The sequence below is a fragment of the Cantharellus anzutake genome (genome assembly GCF_015039405.1).
Source record: "Cantharellus anzutake strain C23 chromosome Unknown EI90scaffold_112, whole genome shotgun sequence".
Lineage (NCBI taxonomy): Eukaryota > Fungi > Basidiomycota > Agaricomycetes > Cantharellales > Hydnaceae > Cantharellus > Cantharellus anzutake.
In genome coordinates this window covers 179,801-196,097 of record NW_024067062.1, presented here as the reverse complement: position 1 = coordinate 196,097, position 16,297 = coordinate 179,801, and the positions used below count along the sequence as shown (strand labels likewise).

Sequence of the window (16,297 nt, the reverse complement as noted above, 5' to 3'; positions counted from 1 at the left end):
AGTGGTGGCGGGAAAACGAGGGAGGCGCTGCTATGGGGCCGTAGAACGGGAACCACTATCGGCGCCGCTAAGTGATGGGCAATGGCGAGATTAACGGGCGCGAGTAACGGCGTAAGAATGGGGGTGCAGAAAGTGGTAGAGGGGCGGGGACTTTGCGGGGCCGTGACACCCATAAACGACGGAGATATGACTAAAACCCCTGCAAAACGAGGACAACGTCTAAAAGGCAAGCGCGAAGATTAACCAGTAACGACCGAGACAAGCTTGATAGCCCATTAGAAAGGAAGGGATCTAATCTTAATCCTCCCAAATTTTCATAATAAAAGGATCATGCATTAATGAGATATCCAATAATGGGAATAGCGACATCAAAAGTCCAAGCTCAGGGAAAAGACGATGTTTGCGTAGGATCCATAATTAAAACATACAACGAAATTTACACGGAAATTATGAAAAATAAGAAACTATAGTTGTGCAAATTTTCAGCCCAAACGGTCCAGCCGTTGTAAAGTTATACCAATGACGGGAATATAGAAATCCGCATCATGTTTAATGGCACGTGAGGGTGGCAATGCGAAGGGAACCGGCCGTTGGAACCAAGATCCGCACTTTGGCAGATCGCGAAGACCAATTTCCATCCAAATAAGGAAGAGCCTGGTCAAAACAAAGCACGGAAAGTGCAAAACAACCCTAGATCATGAGGGAAAAATCTGAGATAAATCACAGAAGCCCATATGAAAGATATAAACATCCGCACATATCATAAATCCCGAACAATTAAACAGAAACAGCGCCTGCATACGAACGACTATGGGAACGATGCACGTGATTACCGAATGTGCGTGCGAACTTTTGCTAACTCAACGAATACCAGGAAATAGGACACAGCCTTAGTATCATTGGAAAGGTGGGAATAAATGAAAATTTATGATACCAAGAACGTGAGAAAACATCCAGAAATGAATGAGATACAAGGACATGAAGTTAGAAACCTGAAAACGTGCAGGAAGACAGCTTCAAGAGGTCCAGAGTCCTAAATAAAATACATAGAAATATGATATCTTCAAGGACGACCTACTATAACAACGAACAATACATATGGAGGACTAGGATGTGATAATACAAAGGGGAATCAGGGAATATGAACGAAATTCACGAAAACCACTAAACTACGACGGACCATGGCAGGAATTTTAGGGAACGATATTCTAATGAAGTGGAGAGCTATAACACATTTGTTTGAGTAATTCTTGACTACTAGTAACTTTTTCTTTCAGTTTTAAACCTGAATAATTCACTCATTTACCATTTCAGTCTCATTTTAACTAAATGTCACTAAATAAAAATGGAATAAATCAGCTGAAGGTCTGAGCACAGCCGTACACATAGTAATGCGAAGTTTGAATTCAGAATCATTGAGTCATAGCAAATTTAATGGTATATATAGGGAATTTGAAATAGGTAACTGCGACAAATGCAGTGCAGCCAAGTTCTAATTAACCATTAAAATAGCTTAGGCGAGGGAGGACAATAAGGATTCTAGGCGCAGTCTGACTGCAGTAGAACCGCAGTTCAGTGCAGCAAAAGTGCAGTAGAACTATAGCATGAAAATTTCATTTTTTATTCAGTTTGAGAAAAATACACTGTAAATAGAAGGTAGAGCGTGAAAAAGGAAGGCGACCCAAGGAGTATAAAAGGGAGACCCTTTCTGCAACTTTTCGCCCCCCTTAGAGAAGTAAGAAAATAGAGTATTATTTTTCTCAAGCATTTCTGGTTGTCACTCCAGCGCGAAAAAGTGATATACAGTTAAGATTGCCACTGTAGTAAAAGGCAGCAATTAAGGAGAGAAATATTAAGTAAATATTTCAACAGGAGAGCTGGTTAACACTCCAGATTTCAAAGTGTAAACACAAAACAGTTATCTTGCTACTGTTAAAACAAGCAATAAAATAAGACAAAAATAAAACAAACCCAAGGGACACTCCAGACACAATCCAAATCCATTAACTGAATAGAATCTTTGAAATTTCACCAAGTAGAAGATTAAATTCAAGTTAAATTCCAAATTAAACAACGCTACACAGAATTACACCTAGACAAATTAAGAAATTTCAATAAAGAAACAGCTCCGCAGGGCTCGGTTTATCTGTAAGTCAATTCCCAGGAACTTTAAAACTAACCCATAAAAATAGAATTAGCCAAAACACTCGGATTGGTACTATATTTACAATAAATAATACTAGTACAACTTCCCCATCCTAACTAAAGAACCAGGGAACAGCTTGGTGGTGGTCTCGTTTGAACCTCCCAACTGACCTTCCTTTGTTCTCTCCTTCACCGCTCGCCGCCCGTTGCTGCCTAACCACTTCCCGCCACCTCTCCACGACCCCTCTCCTAATTGTCGTTGAACGACCTAGCGGTGCGGAGCGCCGCGACCCTTGTCCCATGTTTCGCTGCACCTTGTTATCTCGTGGCAAAGGTCACGTTTGACCTTCGCTGTCTTGGACATGTGCTCCTTGTTTGTTTTCCTTCTTCTTTTCTCTGCCCGCAATCTCCGCGAGATCTGGCGACTTATTCCCTATTCAGTTCCCTAGCGCTTATATACAGCTTGTAACTAATGCTTGTACTGTAGTTCGAAATCAACTAGACATTCACCCCTAAGCTTACTTCTGTTCCCATAAGACCTCCGACCTTCTGAAGTATCGGGACCATGTCGAGAACGAGGTGCAACGCTCCTCCTCGAGTCGTTGAAGCTGAAATCCCGGCTCTCTCGCCTAAGTAGCCTCGGCCTCGGGATCGGTGAGGTTATTCCTCACTGAAGCTCGGTCGTGTATAGGACGCCTGTATCACTAGTGGGCAACGTTTGGTTGCCTATGGCTGCCCTTGGCGAACCTTTGCACGGTTCTGACACAGGGACGCGTCTGGGGTAGAGGGGGTCCGGATGTATCGCCCGGCAGAAGGGCCCTCACGGGGTGCGAACCGGGCGTGTGTACTGGCAGGTCCGGGAAGGGACAGCAGTCCCTGGCCACTTAGACTGAAGTGGAGAATGTGTTATTGTTATTAAAAGGGAGAACTATACTACTTACCTGAAGTGGAGAATGTGAGAAGAAGGTTACTTCTTCGGTTCCCACTTCAGGTACATTTATGTACATGCGGCTTGAGTCACATGACAAGTGCCACGTCACCCTCGGAGACAGCTGCAGGCATCTGGGTGTCCCCATGGGGGATCCCGAGAGCGTCTGCTGCATGCACGCATGCTGGGCACAGCGGGAAGCCGTCCGGGGTGTGTGGGCCAGACGGGTCAATAGTACATTGATACAAAGGAAGGTGGTCCGTGTAGATAGAAGGAAATAAACAAGAAAAGGAAGATGAGAGGAATGAGATAAAGAAAGGAGAAGAAAGAGAGGAAGGAAAGGGGAGGAGAGGGAGGAAGGAGGAGGGAGAGGGTTGGACAGCGGGGAGCAGGTGTGGTGTGGCCAGGTGGGTCCGGGTGGACCTGGGTCAGGCGGGTGTGCCCTGACACATGCTGCATTGTCTCTGCACTGGAAGCGACATCGTTCTTCACATTACCATGGCATGCTGACTCATCTCAGTGCCAAGAGGCCATCCGATTGCGTAACCAGAGAAAGTATCATTGCCTGCTTGATGACTTGGAACACCGTGTCATCTCTCATCAGTTTGAGCTTGAAAAGACGGGTCTCCCCAAAACTGGTGAGTATTTCACCACAATTCGTGATGACAATATTGACTTGTCTATGATAGACTACAAAACTCGTCGATGGATATCAGAACTAGTTGGAAAGCAGGGCAAAATGCTCCATTCTACCCTTGACAAGTACAACAATGCTGCGACCTCAATGATCCCCCCAAAGCCATCCCTCACTTGGGATGATGTCACCCACCCTGATTTCCTGAGTATGGTCGAGCTCTTACAAGGCCGTGATGATATTCACTCGCATGAATGGGCACAGGAGCACTTCCGTGCAGCAACCCAAGCCTGGGTCAAGCTCCAACGTGCAAAGGAAGAGCTTGTCACCATTGGAATCGAAGCTCATAGGATACTGACCTCCATGAGGGACGAGGAATTGTAGCTTGAGGAGACCATCGAGGTTGTAACCGCCAGCAACCCCATTCTTGCATCGTACATCTCGATGACATTCAAGTGGCACATGAAAGCAAACTCCCATCTACGCAAGAAATTGGCCCGCCTAGAATCCCATCCTAGCTACCTATCCCCATGCGGACCTGGGGTTTCCATCCATTCTGTCCCAGGTGCCTCTGACGCCACTCAACAATCCAGCAGTGTCGAACCTGACTTACTTCCTACAATGGAGACAGCAGATAAGCAGCCCCTCGGTGACAAGGACAGTGATGATGACGGTATTGCTGAGGAAGAGGATGAAGAGCAGTTAGAATTTACCATGGATAAACTAGTTGACTTGTTTCATAGCATACTGTAAATTACATTGTTCATGATTCATAGTTTCTCTGCTGCAATCCGAGCCACTTGTGTATCCAATCAAAGTACAGTGGTAAAAGAATAAATCTGGCAATTGCTTTGAAGTTGGCTGGGGATCGGCTCTGAAGGGCAATCGATCCCCGTCACATGTACAGTGAAGTACAGCCAAATTACTATGACATAACTCACAGAGTATGATACTAACGATGAATTAATAACAATAAATCTAGGAATGCCAGAGTGTCACGACCCGACATATCCGACACCTCCCTCTACGCGTCCTAGTGCCACTTGGCCCGTCCCTCCCGCTATCATCATCATCCGTTCACCCATCCGTCCACCCGTCACCCTCATCCGCACTTCCTCCCTCGCGCGCGTGCCTACCAACCTAGGTTACCCGCTTCACTATTGTCTGCCCCCAGCCGGACGGCTTGCTAGACGGCCGGATGGTTCTTTCTCTTTTGTCCGCTTGCGGACTATTGTTCTTCCTTTTGTTTCTTGCTTTCCTTTTGTTGACCAAGTTTGCCGATATTAACTATTTGTTTCTTTCTTCATTCATTAATATCGCGCTTGATCCGCCACTCCTTCCGGGCCGGTCTCATTTAGTTACTTGTGTTTATAACGCGTGTAGGTTACACCGGATGTACCTTAGTTCGTATATCGACTTGGATTCCCCCTCTAACTCTTATCCTCATCGTAAGGCTTCTGTCTGAAATTGGGACACCAACGTAAGAACGAAGCGCAGCGCTCCACCCGAGTCGCTGAAGCTAAAGTCCCGCCCCTCCGACCTTACGAGCCCGGACGACCTCGCGCGCCTCGCGGGTCACCCGGATACGCTTCTGACACGTTCCTGACACAGAGACCAATCTCTTCATTATACATAGCCTATGTGTGTGTTTTCTTGATATTTAACCACATGGCCACAAGCCATGCATGTTGGAGGTTGTGGCGGTGCGTCAAGGTCTTCCACTTGTTCGACCCAACACTGCAGCTGCACTTGGTCATCCATTCCCATCACTAGCATGGACGATAGTGAGTAGTCTGGCTTTCTTTTTCACAAACTAACCAGAGCAACTAGCCACGATAATCTCACTGTGGCACGCTGTAAGGCCCAAGGCGGAAACTGCGTTCAAGCATTACCTCCACCTGTTGGCCGTCAGGAACGACTGGAACACTGATGAAGTGAAGGCTTTGGAGAATTCTGGCATCAGTGATGGCTTTTTAGAGTCATTTTGGCATGCCCAGAGAACTAACTGTGAGTTGTTCGACATTTCGATGTTGCCACATGTCAATCCAATAAACCCCCTCTCAGGGAGAAGCCCAATCAGAGGCGAGACTTTGGAAGATGCAGTACCTGCTGATGTTCTAGAGGCTGAAGTCAAACAGGTTGCTCGCCAAAGTATCTATCAGCATGTCGAAAAAATCAACAGGTTGCTTAAGGACATGGCACCTGCAGTGAGTACATAGTTTTAACCTTGCAAAATTACTCAGTGTTGAACTTCAGATGAACGTACTTGACTTCTTCAGTGTGCCAAGTTTGTCCGTGATCGACTACAGGAAAGAAGCGTTGAGCGTGCAAGTCCTTGCATCCCAATCCATTAAGGGCCGACCTGAATGGGACGAATTCAAGCAAGAAATCTTGCAGAAGCTAGAGCCATGCCAGTGTACACCACGGACTCAGCAACCATGCTGCTCATTGTCCATGACGACTGTCATATCCATCCCTGGCCATCGACTTCTGATCCCTCCGATTCCTCCGGTCTACTTCCGCTCCTTCTTCACTAACCTCGGAGCTCCCGTATTCCGCAATCCCCTCGGTACCCCTCGATGGTCACCACCCCCTCCTTTCAATTTATTACCTACACCTCCCTAAGTACAGAGCCCTGAAGGCTTCCGGACAGCTCTGACGTCCGCTAGCGCACTCCTGCCTCTGCTGGACAATACACTCGCTTGCCCTGCAAAGCCCACCTTCGGGCCTATCCCTCCTTTCCGTTTCTGGGTTATCGCCTGCCTTTCTGTTAACCCTGTAACCCAACTCGTTGGTAATATTCAATCGGCTAATGTCTAAACCCCATTAGCTCCACTCCGCTCGGCTCCGCCATTTGCGGACCTGCCCTCGCTGTAACTATATATACTTAACTTGTACATAGGTTGCACTCCAGTAATAAAATCGACTAGAGTTTACCCTCTTCAGTTCTGGTGGCCAGTTAGTAAGTTAGGGCACAGATGTGTTTACTTGGCACAGTGCTCCTGGCATAAGTCGCTGAGGCCAAAGCCCTCCATCATGGAGACACTCCCTCATCTTGATCAGGTCTCTGACAACGACCCACATCAGCCCCAACGCCTCTTGTACTGCCAACCCCTTTGTCAACAGTCATTCTGAGGCCAAAATTGAATCACCACCCAGTTCCCAGACTCACTTAAGCACCTCTGTTGCTGCCTGGCAGTCTGCAGTTCAGCACAGTTTGTCGCGTAAGTTGAAAAAGCTGATTCCACTCGAATACCGGCTCACAGGCTAGTAATAGATCAGCCGCAGGTCCTGGCAGACTCCCATCGGAGTCCTGCCCCAGCTTTCGAGGTAGGAACTTCGGTCTATGTAAAGGCCAAGTATTTCCGTTCCACCTGACCTTCCAAGAAGCTCTCTGAGAAAAGCCTCGGCCCATTTGAGATCATTGCCCGCATCGGAACCCACTCCCTCACTCTCCACCTGCCAGAAAACATGCAAGCCATTCACCCGGTATTCCATGTCTCACAGATTGAACCCTCCATCCCGAACATTATTCCAAACTGCCACCAGCCACCTCCACCTCCAATAGAAATCAAAGGTGAAATGGAGTTCGAGATTGAAGAGATACTTGACTCCAAGATCGACTGATGTAGATGCAACAAGTTGCTCTACCTGGTCAAGTGGCTAGGCTATGAAGGGACTGATGAGGAGACATAATGGCTCCTTGCTGGAGAACTCAATCACGCCTCCGACCATGTCGAAGCTTTCCACTCTCGGTACCCAGACAAGCCTGGTCCCAAAGCTCCTTAGGAATCTCGACTCCTCTCCCATCTCTCCCATCTCTCCTTTCTCTCCACTCCTCATTTCTGTTTTCCTTTTTTCTGTAAGTACAGCCCCCCTCACCTTACTAATTCTGGGCCTTCAAGGGTTCAGGCCTAAGAAGGGGATACTGTCATATCCATCCATGGCCATCATCTTCCACTACTTCCGATCCTTCCAGATTACCTCCACTCCTTCTTCATTAACCTCGGAGCTCCTGTATTCCGTAATCACCTCCAACTCCCTTGATGGTCACCACCCCCTCTTTTCAATATATTACCTATGCCTCCCTAAGTACGGAGCCCCGAAGGCCTCCGGACAGCTCCAACATCCGCTAGTGCATTCCCGCCCCTGCTGGGCAATTCACTTGCTTTCCCTGCAAGTCTACCTTCAGGCCTATCCCTCCTTTCTGTTTCTGGGTTATAGCCCACCACTCTGCTAACCCCGTAACCCGACTCATCAGTAATATTCAATCAGCTAATGTTTAACTCCGTTAGCTCCGCTCCGCTTGGTCCCGCCATTCATGGGCCTGCCCTCACTATAACTATATATATGTAACTTGTACATAGGTTACACCCTAGTGATAAAATCGACTAGAGTTGATCCCCCTTTTAGTTCTCGTTGCCAGTAAGTAAATTAGGGCACAGATGTGTAACTTGGCACAGCACTCCTGGTCTGAGTTGCTGAGGCCAAAGCCCTCCACCATGGAGACAACTCCTTCATCTCACTCTGGTCTCTAGAAAGGATGGATGGTGGTGACAGTGCCAATACTGCACCATGGTCCAGGTGCTAGAAAACAATCAACAAAATCTCACTAAATCAGTAGTCCTTCTTGGACAGTTGTCAGGAGTCAGAGATACTGTATAAACTTGTACATCGCTCTCTGGTGTCAGTAAACTTATCAAACAACTTGTTACTTGGTGGGGGTGTCCCTTCTCATTGGGGGAGTCCTCTGTACCATACATGAAAATGTGCGCTATAAGTGAGAAATTGCAGGGCAAAGGGGAAGAATAGAAATATGCCTCTATGGCGACACAGAATAGCAAAGAAAGTGATGGAAAGGAAATACAAATAAAAGAATATCAGAAACAATAAAATGAATGATGGAAATAGTATCCGGGCATCCGGCAACCTTCTCCTGCCGCCCAAATGGACTCTCCTCCCCCGTAGCTTTCCAATGGTACTAATTTCATCCAAATCCATCCAGTGGTTCTTGAGATATGACTGGAATTGGGTGGCCACTAGATTGACAGGTGTGGGAATCTTGACTGTAGGGCTGGAAATGCATTGGAAAAATAGGAAAAATAGGGAAAGGGTAGAAAGGGTATCTGGGACCACATATAAGGTGCATCAGGTACAGGGTGTTCATCAGGGTGTCAGAATTGCGATTTCTGGGCTTGTTTGTATGGTAGCAGAGATTCCCGCCTAAAGTGCAGCTCGCTTGCTTGAGATGGGATGCTCAGGCTAAAAGTTACAGAGCCATCGAGTTTTGCGGCCCAGGCAAACGCTGCTGGGCTAACAAACTTGATGGAAGGGGCCTTGTCAGAAACTGTATTCAAGGTATATGCAGGGAGCGGAGCAGAGTACAGCGGCGTGAGTGGTCACTTAGCTAATGAGCTACTCCATTGCAAGGCATTGTGGGGGTTCGGCTTCAACAACTTGGCTAGAGCATTGTGCCATGTGTTCTAGGCTGTCCTGTATTTCACATTTAGTGGGAAGGACCTTGTGGCAACATTGACTTAAGCGGGGATGAAGTTGAGAGGCGAACTTAAGACGAGAGTACTTTGGGGGAATTCTAGTCGATATTTGAACTGAGGTACATCGACAGTAAACTACAAGTATAAGTACGAAAGGAGAACAGAGAAGGGGCCAGTCGGTCCAGCGCAGGATGGGAGTGGGATGGTAAGTGCAACAAAACTAAAAGAGCGATGAGGACCAGGGAAATGGAACAGAAGAAATGAATGGAACAGAGGACGGCAAAGTTGGGAGGCAGAATGAATAGGCTGACAATCTAGGCGCCAATATGGTGGCGGATCAGAATGTCAATATACAAATAAATCAAATGTCAATAAAGGAGTAACCAAGTGTCAATAAAGGAATAAACCAAATGTCAATAAGGAGCAGATCAGTGGCGACAATATCGACCACTAGTAAGTTAAGTGAATGAATAAGAATAAAATGGTATCGGCCAAATGGCTGAGGAACTCAAGTGGTGGTGGGAGAAAGAAGGAGGCACCACTATGGGGCCATAGACAGGAACCACTATTGGCGCCGCTAAGTGATGGACAATGGCACGAATAATGGGCATGAATAACGGGCACAAGAATGGGGGTGCAGATGTGTCAGGGCACACCCGCCTGACCCGGCTCCACCCGGCCCAACCTGACCCGGTACCCCACTGGTCCACCCTTCCTTACCTCCTCCCCCTTTCCCTTCTTTCCCTCTCATCCTTCCCCCCTCAGCTTCTCCTTATCCTACTTCTTCTTTATTCTCTCTTTATTCTACATGGACGACTTTCTCTGTATCAATGTACCATTGACCCATCTGCAGCACGCCCACCATGTACCCGGCCCAGGCACCTTGGGCGACTTCCCGCTGTGCCCAGCACACGCGCCTGCACCGGATGCCCTTGGGATCTCCCACGGAGATACCCGGGTGGTTACGGCTGTGTGCGAGGGTGACGTGGCACCCGTCATGTGATCCAAGCCGCATGTATATAAACGAACCTGAAGTGGGAACCGAAGAAGTAGCCTTCTTCTCAACTTTCCACTTCAGGTAAGTAGTACAATATCTCTCCTTTAATGATAATAACAACTTTCCACTTCAGTCTAAGTGGCCAGGGACCACTGTCCCGCATCGGGCCTGTCAGTACGCACGCCCGATCCGCCCCCCACCAGGCTCTCAGTCCCGGACACTACACCCGGGTCCCCTCGACCCCGGACGAGTCCCTGACAAGATGATGGAAGTGGTAGAAGGGCAGGGACTTTGCAGGGCTGTGACAGGCCTGGTGGTCAGGGTTACATGGCATGTTGGTGGTGGGGACTAGTGTGTCCGCTGGAGGGACTACATGCAGCAGGGTTTCAGGAGGGCTCTGGGGGGTCGGCCTGGGTTGTTCAGATGTTGTTGTGGGGACAAGTCTGTGCAGGCCAAACCAACATCTATTGCACACTTCACCCCCTACTGCATCAGGGACTAGGATTGGTGAGTCGTCGTAATAGTAGGAGTTGTGAAGGTTGTAGAGGTGGTTCTGACGAGTCCAAGATCGTCGGATTTGGTAGAGTGGTTGAGGAGATATGACTTGTTCTTTATTTTCCTTACTATTTTCATTCATTCACGCATGTGACTTTCCTTTTATATTTGTATCGGACTCTTCCATGACAACTGTACAGACAGTTAGTTAGAGGTTACAGAGAGTATCAGCACCGTACTCCCAAGGACCACATCTACCTGAGAGATAGAGAGAGACCTACCCCCCCAGACCTGAGTAGTGAGTCTAGATTGATAGACCCATTACAACATCCAGAAGGTTATACTGCTCTTTGCCCATTCAATCAACAGATTGTAGCAGGCAAGCCAGTTGTGTCCCAGAATGATAGCACAGGAGCCATCCAACAGGGTGACATAGAATGTTGTCAGGGTAACATTGCTGGTAACAAAATGGATGGGGAGATCGATGGCACACGTTATCATTTGATTTGTCATGCCATCGAACAAGCGGAGCTGCATTGTGGGTATGGAGTAGGTCTGTAAATTGTGTTTATTAACTGGCTTAGTATCAATAAAACAATCGGAAGAACCTGAATCAATTAGAGTGGGAAAAACAAAAGAGGGATCACAGTGAGTCAGAGAGAATGAGGATAGACCATTAGTGGAAAACATTTTTGGACAGGGGACAGAAACCCTGGAATTTGAAAACAAAGGAGAGCCAGGGGCATCCCCCCTTGAAGTGGGAAATCGACCATTGCAGGAACCAAAAGAAACGGAGACAGAAAGAGAATTGGGGTCAGATAGGGCGGACATGTTCAAGTGTACCTCCCTCTTTGCATGAAGGGGTTGAGTACAACCCTCTGATCGTGCGGCATCTGGAGGGTTGCCGGTTAGTTTTTTGCATCAGACGATGAGTCTGACTCCGGCTCTGGTGTCGTGGCCGGTTCTGGGGTGGCAGCCTTGGCTGCCCTGGCTGTCATATCCATACCAACTCCACCTCACCTCCACTCCACTCTGCCACTGCTCCGGTCCACCTCCGGTCCATCCTCCCCCCACACCTCCGCCATACCCTCTGGTTCACCTCTGCCTCCGATCTCCGGTACCTTCTCCGGTACCTCTTATCCTCATCCTAAATGTTTATTAATATTTATATCTACCCAATATTACTATGGACCTCCTGGGACCTCCACCACCCCTGCAAAGGTTTTCCCACTCCCCAGTAGCTGTCGCTAATTCCACCCTTCACCTAGCCACTCCACAATGCTCAATAAGGCGATTCTCTCATGAACTTGCCAACCCGGCAAGTGGGTAAGTCCCCCTTGGGTTTTCCCCTTTGTTCTCATTTGTCTTCTATTATGTATATACAGTGCCCCAAAAAACTGTTGCAATGTTTTGCACAAAATTGGACACCAAAAAACCGTTGCAATGACATGGGCCATTTGTGAATCAAATAACTTAACCAAAAATGGACATATTTATTACATAATTGGTGGAGTTATGGATGAGATACTCTTGCATGTTTTTAATATTTTTTTTTTGCAATTTTAGGATCCCTTCCCATGGTGCAATATGCTCAATGAAGTGAAATGTGCAAAACATTGCAACGGTTTTTTGGGGGAACCGGAGACTTAGCAAGGAGGGACCTTGGCCTCAGCGACTCAAGTGGAGCGCTGTGCCATTGCTGTTTGTCCATTTGGTCCTTAATTTCACAGTAGGCAAGCAGGAAGTCTCTAGGGGGCATTTCAGGTCGATTTTAGACTAAGGGCTAAAACAAGTATGTACAAGCACCGATATATATAATGGAGGGGGCAAAAGCACAAGGAAACAAAGGGGATCCGAATCGGAACGAAGGCGTCCGAATGGGGACAAAGGGATGACAGAAGTGGAGCGCTACTGAAGGTCATAAGGCAGAACCTGTGGTATGTCCAAAAGGAGGTAAGGAGGGCGAGGCCCAGAGGGGCAGGAGGATGAGGGGAAGTGGGTGTCAGGGGACGGACCCCGGGTCCCCATGACCCCTCTCTACAGTCCACAGTCTGGCCTGTAAACACAGCCCATCTCAGGGCATAGCTACTGTGGGTAAGAAAGTGTATAGATAAATAGGAAGTAGGTGTCAGGGCACACCCACCTGACCCGGCCCCACCCGGCCCCACTTCACCCGGTACCCCGCCACCCAGCCTTCCCCTACCTCCTCCCCCCTCTTCTTTCTTTCCTTCTTTCTCCATTCCACTCCCTCTTTACTTATTTCACCTTCTCTTTATTTTCTCTTTATTCTACACGGACGACCTTTCCTTGTATCAATGTACCATTGACCCACCCGCAGCGCGCTCACGACATGCCCAGCCCGGGTGCCTCGGGTGACCCCCGCTATCTCCAGCTCGCGCGTTCACAGCGGACGCCCTCGGGATCCCCCATGGGGACACCCGGGTGACTATGGCTGTATGCGAGGATGACGTGGCACCCATCATGTGACCTAAGCCGCATGTATATAAACATACCTGAAGTGGGAACCGAAGAAGTAGCCTTCTTCTCACCCTTTCCCACTTCAGTCTAAGTGGCCAGGGACTGCCTCCTGAGCCGGGCCTGCCAGTACGCACGCCCGCTCCACACCCCATGAGACTTCCAGTGTTGGGCGTCTCACCCGGGCCCCCTCTACCCCGGACACGTCCCTGACAGCAGAAGAAGGCTTCAACCTCGTCTCCCCTATCCCCCCTCCCTCCCCTGCCATGGTAACCGAAGAGCAGTACGACGATCTGCTGGCCCGGTTCCAAGAACTACAGGCCATCATCGAAAACCAGGTCTTGAACCAGCCGGCACCTGCCCCCTTGCCCGCACCTACACCTGCCCCTGCACCCCCACCCACGCCCAGACCCAAGGGGCCTAAGGTTGCCCCCCCCACTGCCTTCTCCAGAGCCAGCGAGGACCTTGACCGTTTCAAGGCTGAATGTGGCATCTATTTCCACGTCCGCATGGCTGAGTTCCCCACCCCCCTCTCTCAGATCCTCTTCGTGTTGTCCTACATGAAGGGGGGGACCGCAGGAGTGTGGGCGACCCAGCGTACCATCGCGCTGCTAACGGCAAACTCCCCCACCCTCACCATGGACGAGTTCAACACGGAACTCGATGCCATGTTCCAGGACCCCAACCGGGAAGCCACTGCCCGGCAGAAGTTGGCAAGCATCCGACAGGGGAGTGACTCCGTGGACAAAGTTATCCAGGAGTTCGAGATACTGGGACCCGCCTCGCGGCTGGGCGACGTTGGGCTTGTCGACCGTTTCGAGCAAGCAATCAACGCCCGGCTCTGCAAAAGTATATATCGCCTCTGCCCCATGCCTACCACCTGGGCCGAGTGGAAACGTGGAGCCACCCTCCTGGACAACCAGTGGTGACACTTCCAGGTGACACAACCCCGTGCGCCCCCCACCCAGGCCTCCATTTACCCTGATGCGACCCCCGCCAACTACAAACCCCCCTCACGCATGTCCCACACCCGCAGCCCCACGACCTGGGCCCGCAGCCCCCCCCCCAACTCCTGCAGCCCGCCCCCCTACAGGGACGGGCCTGCAACCCATGGACCTCGACCGCTCGAGGACTGACCACAGGAGGAACGGGCTGTGTTACAACTGTAACGCCCCAGGGCATATTGCACGAGACTGCCTGCAACCTAAGGTCCACCGGGTCCGACGCCTCCACCTGGAAGACCTTCGAGCACTGATGGAGGGGTTGAAGAGGCAGCTGACTGAGGAACCAGAGGAAGAGGGGGAAGAGCCAGAGGCAGGGCCTCAGGAGGATTTTCAGGAAGGTGGCCGGTGAGGGATGCGTCCCGGGCACCTGTAGAGGATAACTCGTGTAAATACCGCAGTGTGCGTAAGCCAGCAATGCCAAAGCTTCACCGAGTTATCGCAAAGAAAAGGAGAAAAAGCGCATCTCCAGCACGAGAGAGTGAAAGAACCCCAGGGGTAACACCTGAAGTAGCGGTGTCCCCACCTGCTATCTACGTCCTCTCTAAACAGTCCCCCAGGTCGCTCAGCCTCACTGTGAAGCTGACCGCCCTGACCTCCCTCGCTTCTGTATCCGTGTCAGCACTCTTGGACTCAGGAGCCACCGGGAACTTCGTAAGCCCCGAGTTCATCCGGAAGCACAACCTTGAGACCACCCAGCTCCCTCAGCCCATCCCAGTCCGCAACATCGATGGGACCCCCAATGAGAATGGAGCCATAACTGAGGAACTGGAGGCCCTCCTGACGTTCGGACGGCACACAGAGCGAGCCCGGTTCGCGGTTGCAAACCTCGGGCGACAGTCCCTCATCATAGGACATTCGTGGCTGTTGCACCACAACCTGGAGGTGGATTGGGCACGACAGAAAGTCACCATGTCCCGCTGCCCATCCTCCTGCAAGCTGCTACAGGCACGAAGCGACCCGGACCTTGCCCTGGAACCCGGGGACGGGATCTATGCTGCGATCATCCCCCCAGGGTGGGGGCATGACCTGAGAGCGACTACAACACCCTCCCAGCGGATGGCCCAGGAAGCCCGTGACCCGGAAGCAGAACCTGTGCCGTTTGAAGCGTTGGTACCAGAGCACTACCAAGACTTCCGGGACGTGTTCTCGAAAGAAACCTTCGACCAGCTACCCCCCCGGAAGCCCTGGGACCACGCTATAGACTTAGTCCCGGACGCCAAACTACCCAGGGGGAAGACTTTTCCCCTCTCACGGCCGGAGCAGAAAGAGTTGGACGAGTTCCTGCGCAAGAACTTGCAGAACGGGCGCATACGACCCTCCAAGTCCCCGATGGGGGCTCCAGTCTTCTTCGTCAAGAAGAAGGACGGGTCGCTACGCCTAGTCCAGGACTACCGGAAATTGAACGAGATCACGGTAAAAAACTTGTACCCGCTTCCACTCATCTCAGACGTTCTCGCCCGCCTCCGCAACACCAAGTACTTCTCAGCTCTGGACTTACGATGGGGGTTTAACAACGTCCGGATTAAGGATGGCGACGAGTGGAAAGCAGCATTCGCAACCAATCGAGGGCTGTTCGAGCCCATGGTGATGTTCTTCGGCCTATGTAACTCACCCGCGACCTTCCAGACCATGATGAACGACATCCTTTGGGATTTCATTGATCGGGAGGTCGTCATTTGTTACATGGACGACATTCTCATCTTCACAGCCACCCTAGAGGAGCACCGGAGGGTAGTCCGAGAAGTCCTAGAGACGCTACGGAAGAGAAAGCTCTTCCTGAAGCCGGAGAAGTGTAAATTTGAACGGATGCAGATCGACTACCTGGGTCTGGTCATCTCAGAGGGCAGCGTTGCAAGAGGGCTCGCGGCTCTCTATGCCGACTAAGCTCATGGGGCCAAACTCTCCAAAATCCTACTTTCTTGACTAAACTTTGCTATGCTCTCGATCCTTAACTCCGTGGTGGGTTCTCCGGGATTTCCGCAAGGTCCGGGCTCAGTGTCCACTACTCACTCGTTGTGAGCTAGATCACTGCCCTTATTCCTACTGTTGGAATCCACTCACTCACACCCACTCTAGTGCGTCCTAGCACCTTGGAGAAAAAATGGGGGAGGGGAGAACTTCTTT

At 50.1% G+C, this 16,297-nt stretch overlaps 2 protein-coding genes across 2 annotated transcripts; both read left to right on the top strand.

Annotated features, from left to right (window-relative positions):
* Nucleotides 1-3,812: 3,812 nt before the first annotated feature.
* On the top strand, nucleotides 3,813-4,460 carry EI90DRAFT_3134059 (uncharacterized protein; the record flags this gene model as incomplete). The annotated part of the gene is made up of 2 exons (XM_039064630.1): nucleotides 3,813-4,031; nucleotides 4,092-4,460. 2 exons carry the CDS (start codon nucleotides 3,813-3,815, stop codon nucleotides 4,458-4,460), a joined length of 588 nt encoding a protein of 195 aa, XP_038909340.1.
* A 1,021-nt stretch (nucleotides 4,461-5,481) lies between these two features.
* On the top strand, nucleotides 5,482-6,332 carry EI90DRAFT_3134058 (uncharacterized protein; the record flags this gene model as incomplete). Its single annotated transcript, XM_039064629.1, has 4 exons — nucleotides 5,482-5,491; nucleotides 5,529-5,714; nucleotides 5,772-5,914; nucleotides 5,964-6,332. The coding sequence occupies 4 exons, from the start codon at nucleotides 5,482-5,484 to the stop codon at nucleotides 6,330-6,332; spliced, it is 708 nt and encodes a 235-aa protein (XP_038909339.1).
* Nucleotides 6,333-16,297: the final 9,965 nt, after the last annotated feature.